The sequence below is a fragment of the Antrostomus carolinensis genome, unplaced genomic scaffold, assembly GCF_000700745.2.
Source record: "Antrostomus carolinensis isolate BGI_N321 unplaced genomic scaffold, ASM70074v2 scaffold9224, whole genome shotgun sequence".
NCBI classification, from domain to species: Eukaryota; Metazoa; Chordata; class Aves; order Caprimulgiformes; family Caprimulgidae; genus Antrostomus; species Antrostomus carolinensis.
In genome coordinates this window covers 1-14,153 of record NW_010308657.1, presented here as the reverse complement: position 1 = coordinate 14,153, position 14,153 = coordinate 1, and the positions used below count along the sequence as shown (strand labels likewise).

The 14,153-nt window shown below is 39.3% G+C and overlaps 1 protein-coding gene across 1 annotated transcript; it reads right to left on the bottom strand.

Moving 5' to 3' along the window:
• Positions 1 to 1,061: 1,061 nt before the first annotated feature.
• LOC104523308 (UPF0472 protein C16orf72) lies at positions 1,062 to 14,146 on the bottom strand (the record flags this gene model as incomplete). The annotated part of the gene is made up of 3 exons (XM_010165843.2): positions 1,062 to 1,460; positions 9,429 to 9,704; positions 14,062 to 14,146. Coding segments are annotated over 3 exons (606 nt in total), but the record flags the coding sequence as incomplete, so codon positions are not given.
• Positions 14,147 to 14,153: the final 7 nt, after the last annotated feature.

The following is a 14,153-nucleotide window of genomic DNA, read 5'->3' as shown; positions in this document are numbered from 1 at the left end:
ACGCTTAAGTTACGGCAGCCAGAGTTCAATCCTATGAATGTAAGCTCGACACAAGAAGAAAGCCATTTATCCTTTTTAATTCATCCTTACGGCATGTTTATCCAGAGCTTTATAATCAACTTCCAGTTTTAAATTATTTTCTTAGCACTTCACAGAACCTGCATGTCACTCCCTCCTGAAGGAGATGGCATCACACAGAATTTCGTTTAAGTTAGTCCAAGTTTCTACATGTGACCAGAAGTCTTACTTGTTAGAACACACCCCTTTTCCAACTATTCCCCCTCATTCCCTCTCCTCCCACCCCTCCCCAGCAACGGGCAATTACTTCACAAGAAATGTAAAATGGGATATGGGTGTACACAAAACCTACCCTTCACTAATACTGAACAGAAAAGCCTATTTCCCAATTACAGGACATCTTTCTCTAAATTTAGGTCAGCACTGGTGCAGTCTGCACTGTGTATGATTACCACAAGGATAATACCAATAAGTACATATATTTTCTCAAACCAATTTAAAAACCTATGTAGTTAATTGGGGAAAAGTTTAATATTGCTACTTTAGAGCACTAAAACACACAAAGTGAATCCAATAAAGATCCTTGTATTGATTCAATATTAACTGCATGACCATCATAGCACCTCTTTACATTATCACACAATCACCAGAATTATCAACTGCTTTTAAAACTAAAAAGGGTACAGTCCAATATTTATAACTTGCACACTGTTACTATAGAGAAACTAGGTGCATGGTACAGTGCTGCAAAAATGGAAGCCTGCAGTTTTGACAAAGATGCCAAGTCATGTTGTAGACAATTTCAAACTGGCAATACTGTTTTAAGCAAATACTCAACACAGCAGGAAATAAAGGACAAAAAAAGCATTCTATAACCAAATAAACATCTGAAATTTCCTTTCCCTTTGAAGAATACAAGTAAGGTCACTTTTAGCCTTGGAACGGATACATGTTCGCCTATGATGATCTTGCTAACTACTACACAATATCTGATGTCCTCTGCTAAGAATATAGTTTAAGAAAGCCGCAGTTACAAGAGGCATCTAACGTCATGTCTAAAATTTCCTTTATGGCAATTATTGAATTCATTTGTCTTAAACAGTGAATATGGAAAGATGGCCTCACGTTTCCTTTTCAATAGTACTCTGAGGATCAAGTGGCTTTCAAGCAGCATGGTGGGTTTGAAGTTTTTGCAGTTTAGATCATTCTGTTGCGTTTATGAGTTGGTGAGTCTGTAATGACATCGCCACACTGGGCTGAGGTACGCTTTCTAGTTCCACCATTGTCCAAGTGGAGTGCCATTTCTTCTGATATGAAAGTGTTCAAATCAACATCATGGAGTCCATTTCTCCTTCGACTAGCATTGGAGCCACTGCTCACATGAGTGGGCGAGCCTGGGGTACTTGAGCGAACACTTATACTAGCCATTGCACCACTAAGACCTAGGGGAAAAAAAAAGAAAAAGTTTTAGGTCAAACAAAGAAAGTGAATTTCTCATGTGTGGCAGAAGGGATGACACTTAGATCTGACTTCTAGTGAGACGTCACAGGCACTTCATTCTATTATTTGTACCACACTTATTTGAAGTCCAGACCACACCTTCTCCCCTTTTAGTCTGTGTAAGAATCTAGCAATTACTAGAACTGCTTTTTATGACATTACAAGTGAGCTTATACACCAGGATTTTACTAGCACACTGTAGCAAATGCTAGCTCTGTAATCATTAAAAGTACAAAAATGTGTGTACATACTCAAGGGTGCACTATTTCGATATGAAGGCTTCACACTAGACCAAGAGTTACACAGAATGAAAATCCCGCTACCAAGGGCTTTCCAGGTTGACCTAACTTTGCCTTGTTTCAAACACCACCACCCTGCTCCCCTTCACTCCCTCAGTTATTGTAGTCCTGAAGAAAACTGCAGCGTGACAGCAGACCTCAGCCAGGTCTATAACACAGCCACTGTTTAAGCAGAAGCTTTATTTCTTGGCTACCACTATTAGCCAACACATGAGTATTAGCAGAACTCAGAAGAGCACTTGCACATAAAAATAAGCTAAGACACCCCATGACAATCCCTTCAAATTTACTATTGACAGATCTGATCCAAAACACTGTCACAGGTACCCTGCAGTCACTTTGGTTTGTGTTCAGGTTATTAATAAAGTGTTCAATTAAAACAGAAAGTTTATTTCTTGTAGAAACAAAGACATAAACAAGAAAATCATTAACCTCATACTAATTTAAACTTTTTGTCTCCGGTAATGTTACTATTACAACTGTGCAAAAGCAGGACATTCCAAAACATGAGTTGAGTACATAAAAGCCTAACAATCCTTCTCAATTTGGAATTCAGGCTATATTTGTAGATAAACAAGAGCTCAGAGTTAAGACAAATATATTTGCTATCATAACTGCTTCAAATATGAATATTATTAGGCAAGTACAAGAACAACTCTTGGCCCTAGAAATAAACTACCAAAGCAAGAGTCATGCAGGAAGATGAACAGCAGCAGAATAAGATCTACATCTGTTTATTTTTCTAGCAATAAGAACAAGCAAATGTTAAGCTGGCCAGGAAGACTTCTGTCTCAACCTCCAAAATCTTGAGCTCTCTCAGAGGTTTTCTCCAGTCTCAAATACTCTATGCTTTTGTCCAGTCATTACACATCTTGTGTGTGTGTAAAGCCATTTAATATGTATCTTCATAGATAGTCAGTGTGTCACTTCTGGCTGCCTACTTGACAAGTCAAGCCTAACAAAACCATAACCAGTAGAAACTGCCACCAGTCACAGATGCTTTCTTAGACCTTTTGCTTACAGCTCTAAGTGGTGTTCCAACATGACTCAGAATATGGTTTGAAGTCTGATAGGGACCCTGCAGGTTTTATTAATATTAAAATCATCTTTCACTCACAATAGCAAAAAGTATTTAAACAGCAGGAGCTGTTTTAATGAAAAAAGAATTCAGAAACAAGGTTTGTTCCAGTACTCCCAGGATAAGGGTCAAACTTAAATTCAAAACAATTATGAAAAGAGGTTCCTACACATCTACCAAAGAAAGTAAAGTAGCTAACTGGATGACATAGGTGTATGAGCAGAAAGACAATTCAGGAACCATAACTTTGATAAACCACCAACATGCAAGATTTGAGCAGGTAACAAGTCACTTAGCAATTCAGAGACAACAGCAAGTTTAATTCCAACTGTCATGACATACATTAGAAAAAAAACATTAATTCATCCTGTACATTTCAACTGGAAACAATCTGACAGTGCACAGAGTGTGACATGGTTTCAAATCCAAATTTATGGCAGAGATCTCCCCCTTACATCACTATTCCAAGCAAAACTGCTCTGAACACACAAGTTCAGTTTTATTACTTCCACTGAGAGTCAATTTACACCACTTATACAACCCATAACCAAATGGCCAATATACTAATTCAGTTTTACCATGACATCTTTTCATTATGTCTAGTGCCCAAGCAAAGAGAAAAGTTACGTTAAATAAGCCCCAAAACCGACCCAGGATGCAAAAATACACTTTTTGGCATCACTCAAGAACTATGTTTAAGTAGAGCCTTTCCAAGTAACAAGCATTTTTTAAAATAGTGTATTTTGTCAGAATTAAAAGATGCATCTGTAATACACTGCAGCATGTTCTAAAACAGACTGACAAGGTTTGCAGGCACTGACTTTCCAATATTTAGGTAATAATGCATCACCATACATTTAAACACAAACAACCTTCAGGAGATAATATATAAGTTAAAAATATTCAACCAAACCTGGTGTTAAAGGTACAAGAGTAGTTTTGCATGAATTTCCACAAAGATAAGAGTACAAGGATATCATATCACAAATGGATTTCTAGTCGTAGGTTAATCTCACATCTAATACAGGTATTTAATAGTGAACTAGTGAGTAATGGTCATTACTGAGCATGCTAACAGACTGAGTGACAGTTTGGTATCAGTCACTGGCCATTAACCATGTTACACAGCACTACACATCAACCCAGGAAAGCAGAACTGTCAAATGAAGCATTCAGATCACAGTTTAGGACTGGGTAATCCTGCTAACGTGAAGAACCAGAAAGAAAATTCCAGGCATACACTGGAATATCAAGTTCTCATTTTTTTTGGAAGCAACATCTTTGAAGACAACCAATGCAATAGAAAAGATCTTTGTTGACAGAGAAAGTATCTTTCAGGATCTGAAACTGAACTGCAATCCACAGTTCTTTCTCTTAGAAAGCTGTTGTAATGCAAAGAGGAAATATCAAACCCATTCATTGGGAATTATTCTGCATTTAAGTTTTCACTGGACTCTGAGACCTCCTCCCAAAGCACTGAACCATTTAAACCACTCACAGCCAGTAATTTCACAAAAAATCTGCTTTTACCTGAAACTATACTCCAAAGCATTTATTATAGCATTATTAGAAAAAGCTGCAGTATAGAAGAAATTGCGACCAATACCAGCTAACTTAGAACTAAGTACACTCCAAAACTACCAAGTGATTAGAATGCTCGGCTAAAAGTATATGATTTATGGAGTATGAAATACTTAAGGTAAATAAAACAACTCAAAACTAGCAAGTTCATCAATAATGGCCTAACAAACTGAAAATGCCATTTTATCTGCACTATAACCATGTCCATAACGAGTAGGAGTTATTCAGGTCACTACCACAGCATAATACACTGGATAACTACTGTTCAGTATAGTAATAGTATTAACTATTGTTTTAATCAGGAAGTATCAAAAAGAACATTCACGCTTAGATAAGTGACTAAAGCAGGAATTAGTTAATAACCCCAGATAAATACAAAATGGCATGCAGATAGATCCTTGTCACTCCTCTATGTCATACTCACCCTTTCACAGTACTGCTCAAAGAGCAACTTTTAGCATTACACACTGTGTTGGGTTTGTGTGGTGGGGTTTTGGTAGCAGAGGAGAGGCTACAAGGGTGGTTCCAGTGCAAAGCTGCTACAAGCTCCCCCAGCTCCAAGTGAGACCTGCCTCCAGCCAAGGCTGAGCCAGTCAGCAACTGTGGTAGTGCCTCTGTGATAACCTATTTAACAAGGGGAAAACATTGCTGCAGCAGAGAGAGGAGTGGGACGTGAGAGGAACAACTACACAGACACAGTTAAAGATGGGGAGGAGGTGCACCAGAGCAGAGATTGCCCTGCAGCTCATGGTAGGACAGTAGGCTGTGCCCCTGCAGCCCGTGGAGGTTAACAGTGGAGCAGAGATTCACCTACAGCCCATGGAGGACCCCACACCAGAGCAGGTGCTGCACCAGAAGAAGGCCATGACTCAATGGAAAGCCTTGCACTGGGGCAGTCTGCACCTGAAGGACTGCAACCCTGTGGAAGGGAACCATACTGGAGCAGTTCATGAAGAACTACAGCCCAGGGGAAGGACTCCCAGAGAAGTCTGTGGAGAACTGCCTCCTGTGGGAAGAGCCTCGCATCAGAGCAGGGGAAGAGCATGAGGAGTCATCCCCTTGAGGAGGAAGGAGCAGCAGAAACATGTGACAAGCTGATCACAACCCTGATTGCCCCTGGGAGGGGTGGAGGGGAAGGTGTTTTAAGATGTGGTTTTATTTCTCATTATCCTACTCTGATCTGATTGTTGACAAATTAAACTGGATTTTTCCCCAACCTGAGCCTGTTTTGCCTGTGACCATAACTGGTGAGTCATCTCTCCCTGTCCTTGTCTCAAGCATTTTATTACATGTTCTCCTCATCCTACCTGGCAGAAGGGGGGAGGAGTGAGCAAGCAGCCACATGGTGCTTAGTTGCCAGCTGGGCCTAAACCACAACACATACAATACACAACTATGATAGCACTGTATCTATACATAACATTTAAATTCTTTCAAACTAACCTGAACTCTGTTCTCCCACCCCCTCTTCGACCAACTGCTGCTTCTCCACTCTGCTCACTGCTGATGTTTTATACTGCAGTTTAATATTCTTAGAAGAGAATAACAAGGCCTAACTGAAATTCAGGCTCTTTAAAGGGGCCAAGCCACACACTTCTACATGCTAGAGCAAAGGTTCCCCTCCAAAGAAACTGAACCATATTAATGACAGACATCAATATTAAAGCTAAGGAGCAAAAGAACTAACACTCCCTCACTGTGCTGTTGCCCATTTGCATCATTTTTATTTAAGAATGCTAAAGTATAATGCATTTCAGCACTGTCTTCCCATTCTTGCTTCTTCCACCTCCTCAAATCATAGCACTTTCTCCCATTATGCTGGGAGAATTGTTTGGAAAGCATGGAGCACAGCCCACATTAAAAGACTAAAGCATCATTTCAAACATGGGATGTGCACAGCCACCAGCACTGCAAGACTCAGTATGTCAGCCAAGCAGAAAATCATAGAGCCGTAGAACAGCCTGGTTGGAAAAGACCTCTGAGATCATCAAGTCCAACCATACCTGGCACACATCAGCTTTTGGGAATCTTATGACCATTAGCTCTATTTGATGCAGCTGTATCATTTGAAACTCTGCTCTTACAGAATTGGCTATGGCAATACACATCCAGAAAGCAGGTGAAGCTACATCTATACCTATGCTAACTGCAATGACATTTTAGCATCTGGCAGAAGTTAAAAACCCAACTCTATATTGGAGATGTTGAACAATAAAGGTATTTGTCTTCTACTATCACATCTTTAAAAAACTAGGCATCATCAGATGCACGGTTCTTGAAGCTTCAGAAAAATCCACCTGAACTTCAGAGTGAAATAGCATATTACACCTTGAGCTAACTACTCAGCTTTTCTTGAAGGCTTTAATTTCTTTTCAGGTATTCACAGTTCAAGCTTCCAACCATGTTTTACAGTTACCCATCAGCACACTAATAACAAAAAGCTGATATTAAGGGCAAAGATTTTTTTTTTTATTATTTATCAGAGTTTAACTCTCTCAAAAGGTTACTTGGTTACAAAAACTCATTCTCAGGCACCCTAAGTTACACTAAAGATTTCAGTAGCAGCTGCATAGTATATGTGCCACAGAGTTAGAAGAAAAGGTAGAGCACATTAAACATTCTTGTGTCAGCACAGGTTTTTTATGATCATTTTGCTTTTAGTACTGTAACTTATAGCACAGACTATTGATGTGTCATAATATGACACAAATTCATACCTATCCCTGCTTCACCAAGACAGCTTGCTTAGAGCAGCAAGTTTTAGCATTACCCATCAAATCCAATTCAGCCCATCCACATTACCAAAAAGATAAATACTCCATTTCCATAGGAAGTCTACCAGTACAAAGCAAAGCCTCACTCCTTCACACACCAATCAAAAATTCCCCTTAAAGTCTTAGTCCTGAACACTTGCTGAGACTGCTACTCACTATATCATCAGGTTTTCTCATGTTTCCTCACAATACCTACAAGCAGCAAATCACTTTTAAACAACCTGACAAATTAAGATAAACATAGCCCTAGAGAGGACACAGATTTACACACACCTGAAGATCCCATGTAGGTTTCAAAATCAAAATAGTTCTGAGAAGTTCTATGATAAGCAGGAAAACAGCTTGGGAGATAGTTTAATCACAACTTCCTTAATGTAAAGAAAAGGAGGGGAGAAGCTGGGAGAATGCAGACATTGTAGGCAATAACCTAATGATGCCAAAGACAAGCCTCGTCACTAAAGGACTGATTGGCACAAAAGCATTTGTGTCAAAGACCAGACTGAAACTGGTATCAGGAGAACCTAATCCAGAAGGTGACTAACATGTAATCTTGCCAACCAGCTGATGAAGGGGAAGAGAGCATTTCTAGCCCCTGCAGTACCAGTACATACCAGAGAACTTCCTATGGTCCTCATGACCCTGTATTAGGTTATGAAATATGAAAAAACTTTACACTTCATGGTTCAGATTCCCATGCTATAGAGAAGTGACTTCCATAAACCACCTCTACACAAAGCAGATGCTAAGAAACAACACAAGACATGAAAATAACCATATTACCAAAAATGCCTGAGTTTACTCTGCTTGAGAGCTCACTGTGCTGAAGTGAGCCTACGCAGCTTACTCTCACCTGAAAGCAGGCCTTTCTAGTCAAAGCCAATTGCACACTAGATTCAACTACAGTTTCAGAAAATATTATTTTTAAGAGGGTGTTTAGCACATCATATTAGGTGAGAGCCAGCTTCTGCCACTTTTCGCCTCATGAAATTAACTTTATCTACTGAATAAGCAATACTGGTGCACAAAATCCTCTAGCCAGCTTCCAATATGAGAAGGAAGAGTGCCAAAAACTACATGACTGGGTGGAAGCATGCTTGATTGAAATGGCAACAGAACAGCAAACAATAACAGAATTAGGCTGTCACCTAGACTAGCAGTGTCTGGCTTATGTACCTTGAAAAACCACTACAGCATAGCAGAAGCAAAGGATGCAATTCAGGAATCCACTCATCTAATTAACCCATTAATTCCACTCCCCACTGAGAATACTGAGCCAGTAAAAATTTCATTTAAGTTTCACAGGTTGTACCTCTAGATAGCTTAGTTTTTTACTCTTAGAACAGTCTATTTATACCTCAAGGTATCTGCTACCCTTTAGAATTTTAGAAGGCATAAGACCCACAGGTTAACTGCTTCATTTCACCCTCAGAAGCAATTTAAAACATTTTTCTTTATCACTTGCTAGGTAACAGTAATGCAGAATAAGCTACTGAATATTCATATCTGAAAAGAAGAGAGATACTATCGCCACTGTTGGTGATAGGAAGGAAGGAAATTCAGTATGACACTGGAAGACACTTAAGATTGAAAGTGAACTAGAACTAAGTTCTGTACAACACTCAATTATTGCAGTTATATGCAAGTGAAGTATCCTTCCCAAGGAACTTTAAGTAGAATTCTAAACCATATAATCCAGTGCATAACAACAAAAGTACTAGAGTGAGGTAAGGTACCCCAGAGACAGAAGCTTCAGGCATCAAATTCCATCCCTAACCCTGCAAAAATTTGCTAGTTTTTTACTACTAGTCAGATCTTAATATTTATCTAGTTGCTAACATAGTATTCTCATTTTCCAAGAATTCTGTTTAACATTAGTATGAATGCCAAGTCTCTTCATGATTCAAAAGTGCTACCAAAAGTTGATACTTAACTGTTGACTTCAAAGCTGTAGAATATTACAGATCCAAACCTCATTTTTATACAAAAACTTTTCTTCATTGACTTTACAACTTTTTAGTAGCTACATACCTTATACATGCAAAAACTCCCTTAGAGAATTAAGGAGATACTTTCAGCTGGAACATCAGGTACATGACAACAACGAAGGCCAAGAACCAGATATGCTTTAAGAACCCCCACCCAATTTTAACCAAGTAGTATCGAAAAAATTACTGTTACCATGCAGAGCTATGGCTTCACGGAAGGGTTGCAAATCAGTCTCTACAGATGAGCTAGTTTCTGTTGAAGTAGCTCGGTTAGGGGATACTACAGTCAGTCTTGGGGGAGCTCTAGAATTTCTTGGAGGAGGAACTTTTCCACATAGGAAGCTGATCAAGTCTTCTCTACGAATAGTTCTTCTGCGTTTTTTAACCCAAGCTAACACATCCTTATTTCGCCGCTGATAGCCAATCTGAATTCCTACATCAAAGCTTCGCTGATGGGCATCCACACTTTCTGCAAGAAGAAAGAAAAGTTTTCTTAGTAAGTGTTACAGACAGAGCAACATAAAGTATGGCACATCCCTGATACAGCTTCCTCTCAACCATGGGAAAGAGCAGCATCTTCTGCAGGTTACTGTAAAGCAGTACCAAGTTAGCTGTAACAGATTAGCTAGCATTGAAGATGAGTCCCATTAAATCTGAAGAGAATATTAGCTAAAAAGTTCCACCACCTTTACAAGTCAAGAAGTGAACAGCAACTCAAGCACCACTTAGTAGCATTTACTATACTTCAGGCCAGCACTACAGCACTGTTTATGAAACCATAGTGTATTAACACTGAAAACACATTTGGGCTTGTCAGTCTGAGGAAGGTACTTAAATCAACAGACAATGCACTTTAAGACACAAACTCTTAAGAGTGCATCACTACAGACAAGAAGCACACAAAACCAAAAGTAACAACTGCTTTTCTTGATTTTGATAGGTAAGGAATTTTCAGAAAACTCAAGATTTCTTTAGAGTCTCTCTAGTTCCATCTGAATTTCAATTGCAGAGGCAATTTGCAGGAGGCCATAGCTTTGAAACTAGAACACAAGTGTCCCCAAAGTCTTTCAAATGGGCAACATACCATTTACAAAGGAAGTCTAAAAAAATTTCCTTCCCCATTTAAGATCCCATTGCAAAACTGATATACAAAAAGCTTTAAACATATTTGTAATTAATCCTACTACAAAACACAATTTAATTCTCCACTGATGTAAGTCATCACCTGTGCACATCAGTTATGGCTGTGCCTCTAAGAGACTCTTTAATGCCTTATACTACACTGCTTTCAAACTCCAGTAAGTACATTTCTAGTTACTAGTTTAAGTATCAGTAAATTTCAGATAACAGTAACAGGTGGGACAAACCATAATCTCTACACAATTATTTTCATCTTGTTTGTCATAAATTTGTTATGAAAACTACTGCTATGTTAGCACTTGCTCCATTGAAAGACATCAACATATTCCAATTCCAACTCCAATTTCATTTACTTGATTTCCATACTCTTTTTTTAAATCTGGCACATCTGATTATAACAGCTTTTTATACTCTTTCTTTCCTAATGAAGTCCAACCTAAGAGCCATTTGCCCAGAAGAGTATTAAGAGATCTACTAAAGGACAGCTGATCAAGATATTGGTTTACAGGTAAACAGTGACATATACACCTAATCTCTTCTTCTCACACCCAAAAAAACCAAAATGCTAATCCGAGACTTGCAGTCTAAGGCAGCACTGCATGGTCCACAACAGACAGCACTAAAATCTACCTCAAAGAACAGCACTTCAAACATAACATCACCTACCAAAAAACATCTCAAATTACAGCTAAATCTTCAGGCTTTTAGAAAATAAGCTATACAGGTACACATAGGAGTACACTTAACATGTTCATTACTTTTATGCACTTTAAGAGTATTTTGGCTATGCTGCTTTGTAATTAAAAGGCTAGAAGACTTACAAATGCTAATTCCTTTGAAAGCCATGGCAACATGACAGATTATTCCTCCAGCCATTTTACACTCCACAGCAGCTAAGGTAAACACTACCCAAACACTTGGGAGCCAATGTGGAAACTGACAGTATTCCTTCAATCACTTCCTGAAACACCATGAGAAAATCCTTCTAAGAGGTGAGAAGCCCAGCTTTATGTCAATAACCTGCTTTCTTTCTATACAAGAATGCTTTCCAAAGGACTAACTATGAACTAGTTCTGAGGTCAAACACACTGCCTGCTGATGTAGCCAGGACAAGTTTCAAGCATCCTTACCCTAGGAAAGATTAGATTTTTATGGTAAAAGCTACAACTACTTTGTTTACAAAGTTAAGCTGGCAGGATAAGCATTCAAGTTGCCTACATCCTGAAATTACTGTCAAAACTAACATTACCACTCAGTTTTTTCAATAAAAATAAGGCTCAGAAGTCTCATTCTAATATACACCTAAGACTTTCTACAGTGGCCTTAAATTCTAAATCCTACATTACAAGCCATGCCTTCACTTCTTTAGTGCAATCTGAAAGATAATCAAATATCTTTAAATGTGGCCTCTATCAACCAATCAGAAATTGGTGATCCAAGACCTTCACAATGTGGCATGATATTAAACATCTATTTTCAGAAAAAAATGCTGCCATTCAAGAAGACATCATGGCATTCTCCTCATGCACTATTCCTCCTGTAGCTCTTGTTACAAATAATTTTGATGCCTCAAAATTCTAAACATGTGTCAGATCAGAAACTAGCTTACAGGGTGAGAGGCAGTTTGTGGTGTTCAGTTTACCATACCAAGTATTTCTGCAGTATTTTGACAGAGTCCTCCAAAACACAAACATTACTGAGTAAGCAAGAACCAACAGGAGATTTTTAAAGAGCCACATTCATCACTAGGGAAGGCAAATTCACACTAAGAGATTCCAACTTGCCTGGTATGCCAGTGCTTAGATGGTTCTACCTGCATTCTCCACAAATTTCTACCCACTCAGAAGTTAATTTAAAATTAAAAGTGGCAGTTCTGAATTAACTGAGATACTTCAGCACTTCTTAAAGATCTGTTTAAAGTAAAAGCAACACCTGGAACAAATTGTTAAGTATTACATTACACCTCACAAAAGACAGCTTCCTACTTAAATTCTGGTTTCCCTAATCACCACACACACACTCTTCCATTAATCACATTACTGTAGAAAAATAGGGCTCATTATGCCTATAGTACAAGTAATCAAATGATTTAGCCAAAAATAAACAGCCTGATTGTTGTAAAGACACTGTAAGGGAGACCAGTGTCATTTGTAAAAATGACTATAATTATTCCAGACAACTTGTTAACACACCTGCTGCTACTCTAGCACCATGCTCAAGTGACTAGTGTCCCAGACACTAGTCTAGTGACCCACTTCTTCCAGCCAACATCTACCCCATTATGTGATGTGCTGCCCCTTTATATGACCTTTGACACACACACAACATTCACATGCACTTTCTGCAAGAGTCAAGTCTCTGGCAGCGAGGGTTATGCATCTATATTTCCTCCTTGCTCTGTCCACATCTGTCAGAAAACTACTGATCAGCCATTACAAACATATTAATAAATTCAATTACTTAATGCAAATCCAAATTGAGAAAAATGGAGACAAATGAAAGAACATGCAGGTAAAACTATAGATAATGATGTACAGACAAAAACCTTGTAACTCAAAAAAGCACCTCCAACTACAAATCAGAAAAAAACAATTTGGAACTTCTAAAGTTTTCTCCTTCCTAGGAATGGAAGACAGTAACAATGGGAATCACAGGGTGTCAATTTAAGCTTCCACGGATACAGGTATGATTTTTGTATAATCTTTTAAACAAACTAGAAATCACTGAATGATTCTTCCGCAGAACGACCTACTGACATGACATGGGGCAATGGGCAAAAACTGGAACACCAGAAGTTACAGACAAACCTAAGGAAAAACTTCTTTACTGTGAGGGTATCAGAGCCCTGGGACAGGCTGCCCAGAGAGGCTGTGGAGTCTCCATCTCTGGAGATGTTCAAAACCCGCCTGGACGCTTTCCTGTGCAACCTGCTGTAGGGAACCTGCTTTGGCAGGGGGGTTGGACTGGGGGATCTTCTGAGGTTCCTTCCACCCCCTGCCATTCTGTGACTGTGACAACCCAAAGAAGAGCTGAGTTCAGGAACAGGTCCTGACAGAGAGAAACACACAATAAAACAGCACAAAAGCACAGCCACATGCAGAGTCACTCCTATCAAAGTTTTGGCTAACACTGCTTTCTTACAGCCACCCTGGACACAGTCACAATGACATTCTAATGCTTAAAATAACCTTACCTAAGAAGCCTCACTGTCACAATTATAAAACTTTTTGTCACAGAACATCTATGCAGAATTTCACAAACATTAAACCCAACCTATGCTTCACCACAAACGTTCATGTGTTATACTGATACCCCAACATTTAATACACCACAAAACATACAAAATGCAGGAAATTTAAGAACCATTTAATAAGCTATTGCACTCTTCCCTTGAATTCAAGGGAGCGAGCCAGACATTAAAACCATCCTTTTTCAAGGGTCTCTAAGTAAAACAGCTTTAGTTATTAGTCACTAACATGAGGCAACAGAAAAAGATTCAGCTACCATCAGCTAAAGTGGCCCAGGGAAAACCTGCAAGATTCAGGAAGCAGTCTCGGGTTAGATTTTATCAGGGTGAATAAGAGACATTAACAGGCCCTGCTTATGAGTAAGCCGGAGCAGGAGGCAGAGTGGGGCCCAGCTCGGCGGGGAGGGCTGCCGGGGCAGCGGGGGGGGCAGCCCCTTACCTTTGTAGAGGTTGGTGACCGCAGTGGCGGCGTTCTGGAAGGGGACCCAGAGGGAGAGCCCCGGCTGCTGGCACACCCGGTCTGCAGGGAGG